Genomic DNA, 17,317 nt, shown 5'->3' with positions numbered 1-17,317 from the left:
GAATGGGACCATGGCTCCGATATGTCTTAGTAGTCACACATTATGCCCTAAAGAATATATTTTGTGATGGTTTGACTCTTCCCGGCTGGGCTTTTTCTCTGTTATGCTCTCATACCTTTATATCTTTGGATACACCGTGTTAAAAAGGAAAACTCAAAGTATGTCCCTTACAAATGTGCTGCATAAAAGACGGATATCTGGCCTGAATACACCCGTGAATTTTTAGTTGTGTTTGTTGGGTCCTTTGTTGTCACAGTCAGTAGATGGACAAGTCATGTTCCAAACACCAATGGCACTTTTTGGGTTGATTTAATGCTGTGTGTGTGTGTGTGTGTGTGTGTGTGTGTGTGTGTGTGTGTGTGTGTGTGTGCGTGCTTGTAAGCTGTAGCATTTTCTGCTGTTTGGACACATGTCCAAAAGGGTTCTCGTCCATTTCTTATCTCAAATACCACGTGTTTAAACACACACACACACACAAACACACGCACGCACACACACACTCACACACACATACATACACACACACACACACACACACACAGTCTTATCACTTCTTGGTGCTTATCTCACCTGTACAAATCATCAGCTTAGAGAAAATAAACAAGCCAGTAGATGTTTGTAACTTGACAAGACCTAACCCAAATATGACAGCTACAGCATTAAACACACACACACACACACACACACACACACACGCATGTTGGTATGGCTATCCTTATGAGGACTCTCCATAGACATTATGATTTTTATACTGTACAAACTATAGATGCTATCCCCTAAACCTAACCCTCACAAAAAACTTTCTGCATTTTTACATCTTCAAAAAAACATTGTTTAGTATGTTTTTTAAGCGATTTGAATTATGGTGACACTAGAAATGTCCTCATAAATCACATTTATAGCATAATACCCTTGTAATTACCAGTTTGTAACCTAAATGTCATCGTAACCCCCCCCCCCCCCCAACACACACTGTACCCTCAACCATTGATTTTCGACTCTAGACTGAGTTGAGATTCTTTCATTCTCTACTCATCGCTTTAGAAGCACTCAGAAGTGCTACATGGTCCTCTTGAGGCACAGCTGATATTATAAAAGTCTGTAATCAATACAATATATCTAAGGTAACTGCAGTACATTCCAGCTTCAGACCTTGTTATCAAACCCAGGTGGCACCTGACCTTTTCAGAGTCATGTATTGAGGTGGAATGTGTAGATGGGCAGGTGTGTCTTTGGTGGTGTGTGGGGGCCACATTTCTTTGACATTAATGACCTTTAAATTCATATCACTGTGAATCAACGTTCACCGAAGTGAACTTCAGAGCTTCTTCACCTGCTGATCTTTAAACTAGATTGGAAAAATCGATAGAAATCTATGGGAATTAGTTGCTGTTTCTTGAAACCAATTACTGTATCATTATGGTGACACTAAGAAGGGGTGACCGTTATGTAGCTATGTAGTGTGCAACTGGTTTTACTTTTCTGCTTTACAGCGGTAGACATATTTGCATGGCTATTAGTGGGCAGCACTGCTTTATGATGTTTACACATGAGAGTGACAAAACATTGACATAATGCAAAAATACAAAGCAGGGCATGTCCCAAACAAGTTAAGACAAGGAATAGAACCATATTACTAAACCAAAATTTTTCCAAATTACTTTGATGTAGCTCTATGTACGTAACGCGAAATTTCCTGTTGAAATAAACAATAGATGCAACAACAACAATGATAATTATTCACTTTCAAGCAAATCACAAGTAAACTGCTATAAAAATAAATAAATAATATAATAATTAATTATTGTAGTGCATGATTTGCATTTATTTAACCAACTACATTTACAAGCTTGATTGTGCAAAATAAAATTGTGTGGCAGCTCAACTGATAGAGCATTGCACTTGCGATGCAAAGTACTGGGGTACAGGTCCAGCAAAGTATGCTAATCAACACGTGAGGTGAAAGTGTCATAAAAGCACTACATATTTACATTTTTGCTTCAGCAATTGTGTTTTTATGTCACATTTGCTTTTTATGACACAATAGTTTGGGTTTAGGTTTAGGGTTTAGGGTAGGGAGGTATTTTTATTTTTTTTATTTTTTTATTTACAACTCGATATAGCATTAATCTTAAAAACTCGCTTTTAGCACTACACAGTGGACATTTCACCTCGGAAATGCTGCGATTCATGTAATGAACTACATAAAATATAATTTTGCAAAAATAACTCCCACAGTCAGGTAACTTTCATAAGATCAGGCTGCAAGTAAGGGTTGAAATAAGAATAAGTTGAGAATCAGAGCAACTTTCCTTATTCGTATAGAATTCAGTCATTGTTAATATCAGCTATTTAATTTTTTGTGTTTAACTCAGATGTTACATAATATGTAGCAATGCAAGACTTCTCATCCATTTCATAATTTGTTATGAATAATTGTATGTTTTGATTTGCATCCAAGTTCCAATTAAAATGAGAAAATAATCAAATTAAATGAAGTACCTTAGATTTGGGAAAAAAATAGGTATTATCACATAGTTATTAAAATATAAACCATAAATTAACTGCAAAGGAAAGTTTAATATGTCACCAGCTAAATGTTGTAAGGAAAAGATCTAAATCAGCTCTGCAGAACTTGTTGTAAGTACAAGCCATAATTAAGTGAGAGAACATAGGGATGAACTCTGCAGAGGTGATATTCATAGTGATATTTTCTCTCAGGAAATGAAAGCTGTTTATCTCTGGAATGAGCTGTTAAGAAGCTCAATGCTTTTGCAAATAATGCTGATGTGAAACGGTACATTTTGTGGATACCTTCTATGTTTTTGAAAGAGACATGCTATTAACTCAATTTGGGGGTCAAATAAAGGTGTGAAGACCTTGTCTGTTCACAAATTGTAAATACATTTGATGTAATCTAGGGGAAAAGTGCCAATTTCTTACAACTATGTGTTGTGTATGTTTGTGGGCCACAGTTCCTCATGAATATTGTAGACTAATCATAAAAAGAATTTCAGAAGTGGCATGTATGGTTGACACTGTCATTAATGTCATAGATCTGCAATAGTGAGACTAGTAAGAGCATGTGTGTGTGTGTGTGTGTGTGTGTGTGTGTGTGTGTGTGTGTGTGTGTGTGTGTGTGTGTGCTTGCCTGAGGTATGTTTCTGCCTCATATTAATGGTTGAAAAGAAGGGTACTCTGAGTTTGTAAGGAGTTTATTTAATTGGTCAGGCAGAGAACCAGTTGATGCGGGTGAGTGAATTCCAACTGCAGCTTTGACAGGTGTCAGGTGCAACATGTCAGATGTCACAGTGATTATGCAGACTGTTGGGTCCCTTGTGAAATACATATTACAGATGAACATACACATACAAACATTCACTTTTTGAAGTATATAAAACTCTCTTTAAATAATGACTGTGAACCTAATATTTTTGTTTAATTTGAGTATCAAAGGGCTTTAAAAAGTGTATTGAGACAACAATTAGTTAGAACCGTCTGTTAGAACAATGTCAGATGTACTTCTGCAGGAATTCCCTGTAGAAATATGAATGGAGCTTGTACAAACACCATAATATATATGTATATATATATATATATATATATATATATATATATATATATATATATATATATATATATATATACACGTATATAGGTAAATAATTCTATTGCAATCATTTTGTTTTGGCCTCTGTTCTCTTTAGGTGAATGGCCGTGACTTTTCAAAGTCCGGACATGAGGGTACGGTGGAAGCAGTGCGGAAGGATCCCATTATGGTGCAGGTGTTAAGACGGGGCACCTCATCCCGTAACCAGAGCAACCTACAGGAAGTGTGTGTGGTGGACGTGTGCACTCAGACCGACATCACCTTTGAACACATAATGGCTCTGGCTAAGATGAGATCCACTACCCCACCTGTGCCAGACATTTGCCCTTTCCTACTGTCAGACAGGTATATACTGTTAACACTATGTTATGACAGGTGTATTAATATGTTGTAACCATGTTATTAGCATTCATGATTTTTCATTACATTACCTCACTATAAATGTATGCAAATTCTTAATATAGGATTATTTGAAGGATTTTAGGCTTAACCCTCTTTTTGTTTTTCTGGCAAATACATTTGCAAATGCGTTTCTTAAATCTGTGGACTTTTACCTTAGACAGTACATGTAAGTCTCTCTTAACCATTAGAATATGAATATCAATGGTGTCCCACCAGTCCATGTTATTGTCAAGAATTTCCGCATCACCAGGCAACCCCCTCCCCCAATTAAATATCCCCCACTGCCATCGTAAAGTCACACCAGTGCCTATGTGTAATTATTTTAGTGGCTTCCTTTATCCATTCCCTGTAATGAGTAGTGTACAGGGTGATTAAAACCTAATGGAGTGCTAAAATATCAAACACGCTGGCACATAGGTTTCTCTTGCTATTTTATACCCTTTCACAGCTCTTCAACCACTTCAAATTGTCCAATAAAACATAAATCATCCATCCCTTCACTGGTGTGTTTTGGGAATGATAGACCAAATCAGATCATTTAGCCCATTATTGGCTTGTTTTGATTTGTTTGTTTATATACATTTTTGAATTTTCCAGTTACAGCTTACCAAAACCAAGGATTCAACTTATTTGTGTGTATGTATGTTTCTGTGAGAGTTAGGTTTAGAGGTAGGGGATAGAAAATATCATTAGCCCAGTATAAAACTAATAGAAGTTAATGCAATGTCCCCACCATGACAGAAAAACAAAAGTTTTCAAATGTTCGAGTGTGTGTGTGTGTGTGTGTGTGTGTGTGTATCGCTTTGCACAGATTACTCTGGATCTTGGAACAGTCCATTTGCAATTGTACCCCAGCATAATGTGTTAACAGATTAATGAGCATTGCTTGTAATTGCATTCGTCCCCTGACCACAAACAAATTCTGTTATCCTCTGTGGAGTGTAATGCATGGCTCAGGGTCTACGTAAAGTGATTCACTGATTTAGCTGGTTCTGGAAATAGAATACTGGGCACAAATCTAGCCTAGTGCATAATGTTTCTCTCATTCTCTTTCTCCAGCTGTCATTCCATTCAGACAATGGAGCATGAATATTTTGATTGTCAAGAATATGTATCCAGCACTCAGGCAGAGGTGGACAGGGCTGATGAATTCGAGTGTGAGGTGAGTAAAAGGCCACAGTTCCTATTTAGTTTAATACTGCTAACTAATATATATATACTGTATATATTTAAAATTTTACAGTGAATGAAAATTCGTAAAAATATCTATAAAATAGTAAAAATGTAACTATACAAATATATTTATAATTTAAAGTATTTGTAAATATTTTAACATTTCTAAAGCTGTATATATGTAAAAACGTTTTTGTACTGTACGTTTCAGCATCTATCCAGATGTACAAAAATGTGATCTATATATAGAACATGAATGCTGCTTTATCCGTTTTGTTTTAGTTGTATTATTTTATAATTTATCAGTTTTGTTTTAGTTTTTTATATATATAATTAATATATTTACAATTTAAATAGCTTCAATATAAATCTGATTTTTGTTTTTCCACAAAGGAAAGACTACATTTTAAATGTGTATATTTGCTAGAATTATTTTAGTAAACTGTTTTGGGGCACCCTAGCATATAGATGGCCTCAAAGTTAACAGACATGAACTAAAAGCCACATAATCCCAATATACACAACTATAAATGATTTTATAGCTAAAGGGCATATTATGGTTCATTTGAGTGTAAAATCCTAGAAAATAAAAGCTCCAGAAGGCACATTCCTACTCTATTAATGAGTTAAAGTAGCATGTTACAGCAGGAGAGCTACCAAATGATGCCATAATACCTCTGACTGATAAACAGGGATGCAGATTAGACTCCACTGATGTGTAATTAGTTCTATTTTACTGACATTAATGTTCTTCCCTACTGGGTCTCTCATTGCTTGTTTTTGGTAAGAAAACAAAGGCATATCTCTTAATAAATCTTAATTATTAAGATTGTTTAAAACTACACAAACAACTTGTGTCACCAGATGTCTTTTCCAGAGTTATACAAACAGAGAAGCATCCCTGTGCTGTTATACTGCAGTAAATATTAAATATTGGAACTTCTCTGGTCCAATCAGATTAGAAGACCAGAACTAAATGTTTAATAAGTAAGATTAGGCTGTAAATTGGATATATCATGAAATGTAAATCATAAATTGTACAGTGGGAATATTGCTTTGCAATGTATGCGTGATTTTTGAGTAATCTCTGTCCTGAATCCTGGATCAGTCTGCATTGCTTTATGCTTGGATGAGCTTCTTCCATGCGAGATTCAACTTCAATCTGTCTATCATGAGCAGATCTCTCCTATCAGGATAATACTAATGATGATTTGAAAGTACAGCTTCAGCCATGTGGGGCATATCCTGGAATAATTCTATTGCCTGCAAAATTATCACTATGATTTGCCTGTTTTATTGGTGGACACTCTAGTTTAAAATAGATTGTGTGAATTATTCTGCTCAGCAGATCAGTTGATCCAGTTCGATGAGCATGTGGCCAAAAACAATATACTTGGAGGAGATATAATGTATTTCCGAGCTTCGGGAACAGATCAATATGAAGCCATATTAAAGCTGCTGGTGATGATTTGCATCCATTGTATGGACTGGCAGTAACCCTGGTTCAGCTGAAATACGAGAAAGAGTTAGCCTATTTATATCACATCACAAACATTGATGTGAACGCCTTGGTATCTCAATTTTAGAAATGATTTGCCAAATACAGACTCTTGACAGGTTGATGTATGACACTAGTGCTCGGTCAGGACTGTCGACCTGTAAATGAGCCGTTCTACATGACTGAACTGAGCTAAGGGTTAGTGGTATGGCTACCTATGGCTAACTGCTCTCCTTTGATAAATAAATGTCTCTAAAAGGCAGCCCTGTCACTAGTGCCTGCCATCAGTATTGTCAAATCTCCCCCTTTGTTCAGATGGACCATATATTTTTGTATGACATATTTGATGTTATTTGTAGCCTAAGGAACTGTGACTGATCCTCCTTTCCATTCTAATGTAAAGCCAAAACTGTTTAAGAGGTGAATACAGCTCTAAATCAACACAATAATCTCTCTTTTTTTTTTTTTTTTTTTTTTTTTTGTTTTTTTTTGTTTAAAGTTATACCTAATGATTTAGTACCTAATAAAAGAGACTAGGACACACTAAATAACTTCACTTGTTGGTCAATGGAGAGCAAGTGACCCAGGACTAATGACAGCATAGTCTGTTCATCTGCTAAATAAGAGAGTATTTTTTTCTTATTGAGCTGTGCAAGAGATTTGTTAATCATAACCTTGAATTACAGAATGAGATGAGAAGTGTGTGTGTGTGTGTGTGTGTGTGTTTTCATGGGTTCTTTTTCATTCTCCTACAATATAAAAGCTTTTTAAACTCTTTTTTTGATTGAGCACAAAATAATGTTTTCTGGTCCACTGTGGTTTCATTGTTAATAGCCTAATACATTTCTATTTAATGTGCAGAGGTCACTTAACTGAAAAAAAAATAAACTGAACTGAACTGAACTCAACTTAACTGATCATCACTTTCTTGTAAATTGCATTGAAAAAAATATCTCCCAGGAAAACACACTTAAAGGTAATTGTTTGGGTTTTGAATCATTGCTATGATGGTACATGTTACTACAACTCATATTTCTACACATATACTGTGTCAGTTCTTCGCTCCTGCCCTTGAAATACAAACTAAGGCAGTAAACTATAAAGTATTTATGTTACGTTTGAGATAGAAGAAACAAAGCAATTCATGGATGATTCACGTTTTTATTTTTTATTTTTATTTTTTCTGGGTATGTGTGTATGTTACAGGAGGTTGTGCTCTGTCGAATGAACAGTCAGGAAAAGCTGGGTCTGACTCTCTGTTACCGCACTGATGATGAGGAGGATGCAGCTATTTTTGTTGGCCAGGTGGGTAATTCGAATTTTTTGCAACTGTAAGGATAACTGTGCTCATACATATCTTTTAAGCCTCCAGCTTATAACATAAAAAGAAAAGGGTTGTCTTGAATATTTTAAAGTGTTATTTTTTCGATGTAAAAATAATTCCTTCTATCCCAGCTTAATATGCAGAGACAACTACAGTATAAGTAAGCCGTTTGTTGGTTGATTTCCTTGAAAAGTGTAACACTGTGCCTTTGTGGCACTAGTAAAACATGGTTTGTTTGTGCATCCTGATCCAGCAACACTGGCTCAATCAATGTCGAGAGTTTGGAGTTCAGATTATCTGTTTCTCTGACCAATGGCAGATGAGTGTTCAGGCAACCAGTTTAAAAACAGTCATTATTTTTGCAATTCTGCTTGGAAATGCTAATGGTGCAGAAGTGACAAACTTCTGCTATAATGTTAAATTAATGCATCAATTAAGCTGACAAACTGAGCATCAAATTTGATGCGTCCGGTCAAACTATTTTGATTAAACCCTCTTTAATATCAATTTCAATTTTCAAAAAATGTATTAAAAGATAAAGATTCTATTTAATCCATTTTCATTCTTCTACATCACCATATCCCTTGAGTGAAATTGAAAGTGTTTAGTATGGAAAATTTGTAGAACATTTCTGGTTTTCCAAAGTTCAAATGCCAGATGAATATCTACCAGGATTGAGCCAAGCATGAAAAGAGCATGTAAGTTTGGAAAATTATTCTGCATACAGACAGTTCCTTTTAAGCGGTTTAATTGCTGATTTTAATTAGCAGGGATTGGCACCCCTCTCTTCTCCTATGGAGTGTAAAATGGCACATTTTTCCTTCACACCTCCTATTACACACCAAGACAAGCAAAAGGACTGTGTTTCAACAGAAACAGGGAGAATTCTCCCTTATTGTACAGATATTGCCTGTTCTTACACCATTTCTCACTCAGAGACATGTAAATGTCGACCATCTGACATCAAACAGGGGAGAACTGCTCCTGAAACAGATATTTCTCTCTTTCGTATCCTCACTAAAAGGACTATCACAAACAACCTACTGAACTGTTGTATTATTACATGTCTGTGTGGTGTGTGTGTTGGGGGGTGGGGGGGGGGGGGGTGTGGGGGGGGATATATGCTAATGTTAGTTATTAAAAATTCATTTTTGCATATGATGCTTGTGTCAATGTACTGCAGTGAGGTACATTATCAGTATGTCTCTGATATGTGAGACTTATTTAAGAGTAAGAAAAGTTGAAAAATTAACAAGTACAGCATGCTAAGCTGTATTATGTCAGTTTACATATTGATGCCATGTTTGTTATTTCATTAATAGGTCGAGCCCAACAGCATAGCTGCAAGGGATGGACGCATCAGAGAGGGAGACCGAATTTTACAGGTGGGGTACATTATATCTTAGGTGGACACACGTACCCATCTGTTTACTTAGCTATCAAAATGGAGGCACAATTGCTTTTATATAAAGCTAATTTCAAAATTAAAAAGTAATCTGAATCCTCAAGGAAATCATTTGCATTTTTAGGGGGGAATTGAAAATGTCTCCAAATGGGGTTTGGGGTTTTGTCATGTTTTTGTCCCAAAAGTATAGCAAAGTAAACAAGGTATGAAATCTTACAACAAGAAATTTCCACTGTCCTATGCATCCAGATGATGAACAGTTTTAAAGATTGTGTAACTAACTAAACCAGCCACTAGTTAATAAACTTGATCATCATGATAAACTGCAGTTACATAAACTAGTTTCAAATTGATATGCATTTACAGCATATATAGAGTTGGTGTGACATTCAGCAGAGACAATAAGGTTAAAGGTATAGAGAATTTATTAGCAGCAGAAGATAAGAAGAGAAAGACAGGACACAAGGCATCTGTGGATGTAACATTGGGGGAGATGAATACAACAGTTCAACACGCATCTGTCTCACTCTCTCCACCCCTATTATCTTCTACTGACAGTGCCATTACTCTATAGAAGAAAAGATGAACGGCACCTGTCAGAGGCTGCATAATTGTGTGTCTGGGCGTGTACCACCAGAATGCTTTTATAAACGCTGTGGTTCCTGCAGCCCAGTCGGCAGTCTTAGTAATCGATGCAAATTCTTTCCGCAGTAAATGCATAATTGACTGGAGATTGTTATCTCGCAGTGGGGGCCTAGTTTTGTGTGTTTGCGTGTGTGTGTGAGGAAATGCAATTTTGCTCCACTTTTGTCACTGATTAAGTGTGCTTCCGGTACGAAAATCCTGACAGTCTGTCATTATCTTTGTGTGTGTGTGTGTGTGTAATTGTCTCTCTGTGTCCATGTTTCTTGCAGATAAATGGTCATGACGTGCAGGACAGGGAAGAGGCTGTCGCTCTCCTCTCAAATGAAAATTCCAGATCTATTGTGTTTCTCGTCACCAGACCTGAAGGACAAGTGAGCTAATAGGAAAACTTGCTGACCTTAACCCACAGTAGTATAGCATCTTCCCATAGGCTTTGGTTAATATACCTGCAGCTTCATCGGTCTTGTATGTTTGTCCAAAACTGGACTGAATTCTATTGGTATTTTCTCCCATAGATGGATGGAAGCTGGCTTGATGAAGACCATCATGATTTCCTAGAGGAGCTGAAAATGGAGATTTTAGAGGAACAGAAGAAAGATGGACTTCTTCAAACAGCTGGTTGCGTAAAGCGGGTGAGTGGGAACATTTGAAGCCTGATGCAGTGGCCCCAACAAATATTTGGGCACTTGAAAATGTATGAATATCATTGCATTAGAAAATAAAATATCAAACCAAGTGCCATTTATTGATACTAAATACAGTAGCACAAGTACACTATTAAAAAATAAACATAAAAAAGACAGTTATGTTTTAAATGATAAACCAATAGATATACCATTCAAAATGAGACACAAATTGTTTGACTCTTTCTGGTTTTCAAACATTAGTGAAACATACCCATAGTAAATGTGATGAACTACACTTGTTACTCTGCTATGACACCTGTGTGAACTTGAGGATAAGTGACTTCATACATCCAATAAAACTGACCTTGAGACTAGTTGGTTAAAAGTAATAACAAAAATGGTTTAGGATATAGAAGTTATTACTGAGAAGATGTCTTGTATCATGCAGATGCCTCTTGGTTAGATATTTTGTTATCTTATGAAATTCATAAATTTTTAAGTGTAACTTAAGTGTCCTAATACTTTTTGGGGGCACTGTGTGTTCCTTAGCAGCACCTCGGAGTCTTCTTACAGACATTAAAGTGATCATATCTATTTGTTTTGCAGTCCAATAGATGTGAGGAAAGCTCAACAACCACAGATACGGCAATATGTTCGTCTAGCCTACTAGGGAAGGACAGTGGAGTAAAATGCAGCTTTGAGGAGAGCTCTGAACATGAATCACTCTCTTATGCCGACTCACGGACTCAAAAACATTGTCGGGACAGGCGGGAGGTGCGCTCGCATTTGGTTCCTATGGACACCATCAGCTTAGCCAGGCAGGAACTGGGTCAAGATGGCAGAGTGACTGATAATGGTTTGGACAGCTTCCAGCAACTGCTGGAGCTCAAGTGCCAGATCCGCAATGGCAGAGAGTGCGGGTTGGTGTACAGGCGAAGCAGCACTATTGAATGTAGCCTGATGGAGCAGGGTGGAGGTGGTGTAGCACGGGAACTGCACATGCTCAATGAGGAACTACATAGCATTGAACGTGAGTGCCAGAGCATCATGCAGGCACACCAACTGCGCAGAAGCAAGCACGACTCCCCTCGAACAGATAAGGAAAGTCGTTTGAGGTGTGGAAAGCTTGCGGATATTAACGAACATCCTGAAAGACTACAAAGTGAGAAGATGAAAGATAAAGACAGCTCTAGTGCCTATAACACGGCCGAGAGCTCCCGCTCAACGCCACTGGGAACAGAAGGATCGCCTGACCACTCACTACAGCATCACATTCTCTTGACCAATCAGAGAAACCTTCGAAGTACCCAACACATTCAGAGTCCATACAGTAGTCACATCTTTTCATTACCCTTTCAAAGCAGCCCTACTTGCAGTCGCTCCCATACCTACACCAGCTCCACATCCCCCTTGCAGCCCCCCATGACCAGTCCTAGTTCGCAAGGCCCCAGCCAAGCCTTTTCCAGCAGCCTAGAGCAAAGCCCCAGCAACCCTTCAGAATCTGACCCAGCCCTCCCTGCAGACGATGAACGCTGTGTAAGAGAAAGGAACCGGAGCAAAGTTGGAACCACTCCCCACCATCCTTCACCCTACCACAGCAACACCACAGCAACCCAGCCACCCAGCACACACCACTACCAGAGCTACCTACAGCTTCTACAACAGCACTCCTCTTCCTCTCTGGAATACTCCCAGAGCCAGCTCAGCCTCCTTAGTCTTCGTGGTCGGCCCGGTCCTTCGCAACCTGGCCGACTCGAATGGAAGGTCAAAGTACGGGCAGATGGAACCAGGTATGTAGCACGCCGTCCTGCACGAGACCGCATCCTACGGGAACGAGCCCTACGGATCCGTGAGGAACGTAGTGGTGGGATGACCACAGATGATGATGCAGTCAGCGAGCTGAAGATGGGTCGGTACTGGAGTAAAGAAGAACGCAAGCAGCAACTAGCAAGGGCAAGAGAGCAACGACGCAGGAGGGAGTTCATGCAGAAGAGCAGAGTGGAGTGCCTCAGGGAGACAATGGGGACAGCGAGTGGGGAGGTCAGCATCCTGGAACTCAGTCATAAGAAGATGTTGAAGAAACGAAACAAGAAGATCCTGGACAATTGGATGACCATTCAAGAACTAATGAGCCATGGTGCTCGAGAACCTGAGGGCACCAAAGTCCACAATGCCTTCCTCTCAGTTACCACTGTTTAGCAAAGAGTGACACCCTGAACTTAAGAGCACAACCCTTTTGTGGTCTTTTATGTACTTTCCTCATTCCAAGTGGCCATTTTTAAAAAGTGAAGATGCAGATATTTTTCATGATTTGTGAAACTGAGTAATACTTAGTGTAGACTTTTTTCAACTCAACTGGCTGTGGTCTCAATACTCAAATGTGAATGTTCAAACTCTCTTTTGATATATCGACAGGTAATACTTTACCGCTTCAGACCTCGCTGTGTTTTCTTACTAGAATGTATAAAGGATACAGTTTTAATAGGATTTTACACACTGCATTGTTTCCATACATTTGTATTTTATAATTGGCAATTTTTCATGGGGTTTTAAGAATAAAACAATACTTGAATGTACGTACAATGTCAGCTTTTGCTGCCATTCCGTCATTTAACTCCAGAAATGTAAATATCCTTTGTTCTTCTCAATATGTTTATGGGTAAAGGTCTTCATTTTAGCTGATCAGGTTTACATCATATTTAAAAACTGTTTGAAATAACCCATTGTAAAGGTATTGTATACAATACCTATGGGTTTTGTACTGTTCTGTTACTAATGAACATTATTTATATTTTTGAGTCTTATAATTTATGTAGGCTTTGTTCCATCTTTATGATGCCAAATGACCCGATAAACAACTGATAAACATGGAGTGAATATGTTATTTCTACCACTCTCATTGTGCCTTGTATTGAGGCTCATTTTTCTACCACAGGTTGTGAAGCGACACCCTGAGTGATTGTAGTCATGTTTTTAATCTCATTTTATGTATAAGACAACTTTGTAGCCTGTTCTACATGTTCTAGGTGTGTTACATGAGGAAAAAAGGAATACATTATTGTTAAATAACTTAAATAATTATGTTTTGTAATCATCCCTTTTCAAATAATGTTTCCCAGTTTTTCTACTTGTACTTATATTCACTGTATATTAAGCATACAAAGATGTATGTAGAATAATTGTAGTATTTGTAGTGCAAAAGGTCTCGGGTTCAAATCCCGGATGAGCTCCCAGTTATTACATCCTCTGCAGTCTCTTAAACTAATTCTACAAAGCTAAGGGATTTGATTGATTTGCATTCTTGATTGACTGCTTGAACTAATTAAGAACTGCGATTACATTATTAGACTCAGACAACATTTGCGATTGTTTGATTTGCATCTCACCCAAATACCACACCTGTCATTTTTAACCTTGTCAGACAGTAATGTTAAGATCAGATCGGTTTGATTACAAATGTATGGCTGCGAGAATACTTTCATGATAAGCATCACTCCCATTATGTTTGCTGAAAAGCATGAAAGCATAGAGATGAATTCTCAAAATAAATAACTAGTATAATAGTTATTTTACCATTGTCAGCTCTTTGAACACTGGAACCAAAAACCGCTAAAGCCAATGATTGCATGAATCATACATCCTAGAGCTGGTCCTGAAGTACCCCCAGAACTGTACATTTTGAATGTCTCCCTATTCTGACACCGTGGAGCCCCTACTGTCACGTCTGTCACGTCATCATCCCTTCTTGTTCACGGATTCTTAGTTTGACACTGTCATGGACTTTTATGTTGTAGTTTTTCCCTGCACTACATTTCCCAGCATGCACCATCATCATTACTTTCACCTGTTTCCCATCAGTGTTCCCAGCTGTACCTTGTATTGGGATTTCCTGTGTATGTATATATTCCCTCGTGTTTCCTCACTTGTTGTCTTGTCTATTGTGGCATTGAGCTAAAGTCGTTCTTTTGTTTGCAAAGCCTAGTGCTATTTCTATTTGTATACTGTCTTTATCATCATTAAAAACTGCATTTGGGTTCAACCAGCATCTCTCTCCTTGTTCATGCTGACACCTACTAATGAGCTTAAGGTTTTAATCAGGTGTGTTTGATTAGGGAGTCATCCAAAATGTGCACTGTTGGGGGTAATTCAGGACCAGGATTGAGAAAGACTTCTATAAAATTATAATCAGGTGAAATGTATTGCATAAAATGTTTTCCTAAATGAATGAAAGCACATAAGGATATTAGGATGGTGTGTGTGTGTGTGTTAGAGAAAGAAAGAGAGGGTGGATGCTTTTTGAAGTCTAATGTTTTTCATCTTTGGAATGAATGTGTGCTGCATGTAAAGACCTGTCTGCTTCTGTTTCAAAGTGATAACACTACCGTGTATGTCATGCATGGTGATGTAAACCTTTGCAGCTTTGGGTTGAGAACAATGATTTCAACCCAGTACCCCCTGCACCCTTATTGGTCAACCATTCCTCTCTACAACTATCTGCAAAATTGTCTATTTCCAGTTCACCAAATCTTTCTGAAAAGCTCATGTAAATTAGCTGCCATGCCCAGGTCATAGTTTATTCTTATGCTCAGGTTTATTATTTATCATCTTTTATTTTTATTTTTATTTTTTTTGTCTTTATGTCCTGAAATCATTTCCTACAATGTGTTTGTTGCCTGATGTGTTTAAATACTACAAACTAATTATTATTTTTTTTTCTTGTAGCCATAATAACTGCTGTGATACAGTTTTTAGAAAACCATTTTACATGTACATATTTTGCAGACACAGTTTATCCAAAGTGACTTAAGTGCATGCAAGGTGTACAGTTTATCATTTTGTGTGTTTCCTGGGCATCAAACCTGTGACCCTGGCGTTGCTAGAGCCATGCCGCCACCATGTCAACACTAGTTAAGTGACAGAAACACTGAAACGTGATACTTTTGTGTTACAATTATAGTTATAAAAAAAATAATTCTGTCATCATTTACTCACCCTCATGTTGTTGACTTTCTGCTGTGAAACACAAAAGATGTAAGGCAGAATATTTTGGACTGATAGCCTCAGTCAAGATTCACTTTTATTGCATTTTTTATTTTTTATTTTATTTTTATAAATAATGCAAGTGAATGGTGACTGAACTGAACTCCTTGTGAATTCCACTGAAGAAGTCCTACCGATTTGGAACAGCATGAGTGTGTGTAAATTATGACAGAATTTTCATCTTTGGGTGAACTATCCCTTTAATGCTTGTTTTTAAATTAGACAAGTACCAGAAAATGCATGCCACAGAATGCCCAGAAAACATATCTTAGCATGTGTAGGTGTGTGTGGATAAATCTACTCTTCATAAACCCTCTCCATTTTTTAGGTTTTACCTTCTCAGTCATTACATTTTTTCCATCTTTCATGTTATCAAACTTTGTCCTGAGCTAGACATTCACAATTATAAAGTTCTCCTAATTACTCTCTTAAGAAATTGCTTGTTTCTTTTGTTATGGTCCCAATGTAGAGGGATATTCTCTCAGACTGAATACGGTGAAAAGTTGCTGTATTATGTATGTGTGCCAGTCGTTTATCTCGTTAAGGCTCTCTTTCACATTCATTTATTCATAAATGCTCATTATGACTGACAGAGCAGAGTTGTGTAAAACAGGAGAAAGGATATCAAAGAAAGTGACTTTTTATCCTCTCTCACTTTCTTTCATTCTCTCTGTCTCTCTCTCAACCTACTCTACTACAAAGAATAATGGAGAGCACTGCTGAAAGTCTCTGTTATGTTCTCACTTCACCTGCATAGTAGAAGAACTTTATCTGCTTTAAAAGAATAGTTCATCCCAAAAAGAAAATTCTGTCATCATTTACTCAACCTCATGTTGTTTCAAACTCATTCAGTATGACTTTCATCTATGAAACACAAAAGGAGATATTAGGCAGAATTTTGGGGACTGATAGCCTTAGTCACCATTCACTTTCATTGCATCTTTTTTTTAACAACATGATGGTGAGAAAATGATTTATTTTAGGTTGAACTATCCCTTCCTGAGGCTTTTTGTGACATCCCTTTGTCATGCTTTTTGAGGCTTCAGTTTCTTAAAAAACAGAAATGATAGAGTGAACCCAAAAATAAGGGCAGATGAACTGAGAACTGACAGGCTGGGAGGATAGTGAGAATAGTGTTTCTTCTCTCTGTGGCCACATTTTGACTTTGATGTTGGGCACACAGGCTGTGAAGCTGCCCTGTGAACATTTTGTTGCTTTCTGATGTTTTCTTAACAAGCTGTCAAAACACAACAAAGAACATTGAGGTAAAAAGGTGAATAAAATTCAGGTGAAGGTGAAGTCCCTTTTCTCATTTGTGGAACTCTGAATGTATGGATCTGGGGCAAACACTACCCTCATTATTTTAGTGTTCTGTTCTCATGTCTCAGTGTGTAAATTTGTTGTAGATGTGGCCTAGCAGTTAGTGGTTAGGTGCTCAGGTGAGCAGATTCAAGTCTGACTGCATTTCTTGATCCCGTTTCTTCCTTCTCCTCAGAATGTTAGCCTAAGTCACCATTCACTTTCATATGGAAAAAGATGCAGTAAAAGAGAATAGTGACTGAGGGTGCCAGTCCCTAATATTCTGCCTAACATC

At 37.6% G+C, this 17,317-nt stretch overlaps 1 protein-coding gene across 1 annotated transcript in view; it reads left to right on the top strand.

The window, feature by feature from the left end:
* LOC127434966 (PDZ domain-containing RING finger protein 4-like) overlaps positions 1 to 14,434 on the top strand; it is a 43,844-nt gene extending 29,410 nt beyond the window's left edge. Inside the window, exons 2-8 of the mRNA XM_051688032.1 lie at positions 3,708 to 3,955; positions 5,072 to 5,174; positions 7,890 to 7,988; positions 9,330 to 9,392; positions 10,327 to 10,428; positions 10,573 to 10,689; positions 11,290 to 14,434. Coding sequence (XP_051543992.1) covers positions 3,708 to 3,955; positions 5,072 to 5,174; positions 7,890 to 7,988; positions 9,330 to 9,392; positions 10,327 to 10,428; positions 10,573 to 10,689; positions 11,290 to 12,882 — 2,325 coding nt within the window. The 3' untranslated portion in view covers positions 12,883 to 14,434. The remainder of the gene's footprint in view (positions 1 to 3,707; positions 3,956 to 5,071; positions 5,175 to 7,889; positions 7,989 to 9,329; positions 9,393 to 10,326; positions 10,429 to 10,572; positions 10,690 to 11,289) is intronic.
* The last annotated feature ends 2,883 nt before the right edge of the window (positions 14,435 to 17,317 follow it).

The sequence above is a fragment of the Myxocyprinus asiaticus genome, chromosome 45 (assembly GCF_019703515.2).
Source record: "Myxocyprinus asiaticus isolate MX2 ecotype Aquarium Trade chromosome 45, UBuf_Myxa_2, whole genome shotgun sequence".
Taxonomy (NCBI): domain Eukaryota; kingdom Metazoa; phylum Chordata; class Actinopteri; order Cypriniformes; family Catostomidae; genus Myxocyprinus; species Myxocyprinus asiaticus.
Note: the sequence above shows the minus strand (reverse complement) of the source record. Positions and strands in the feature narration are given on the sequence as shown.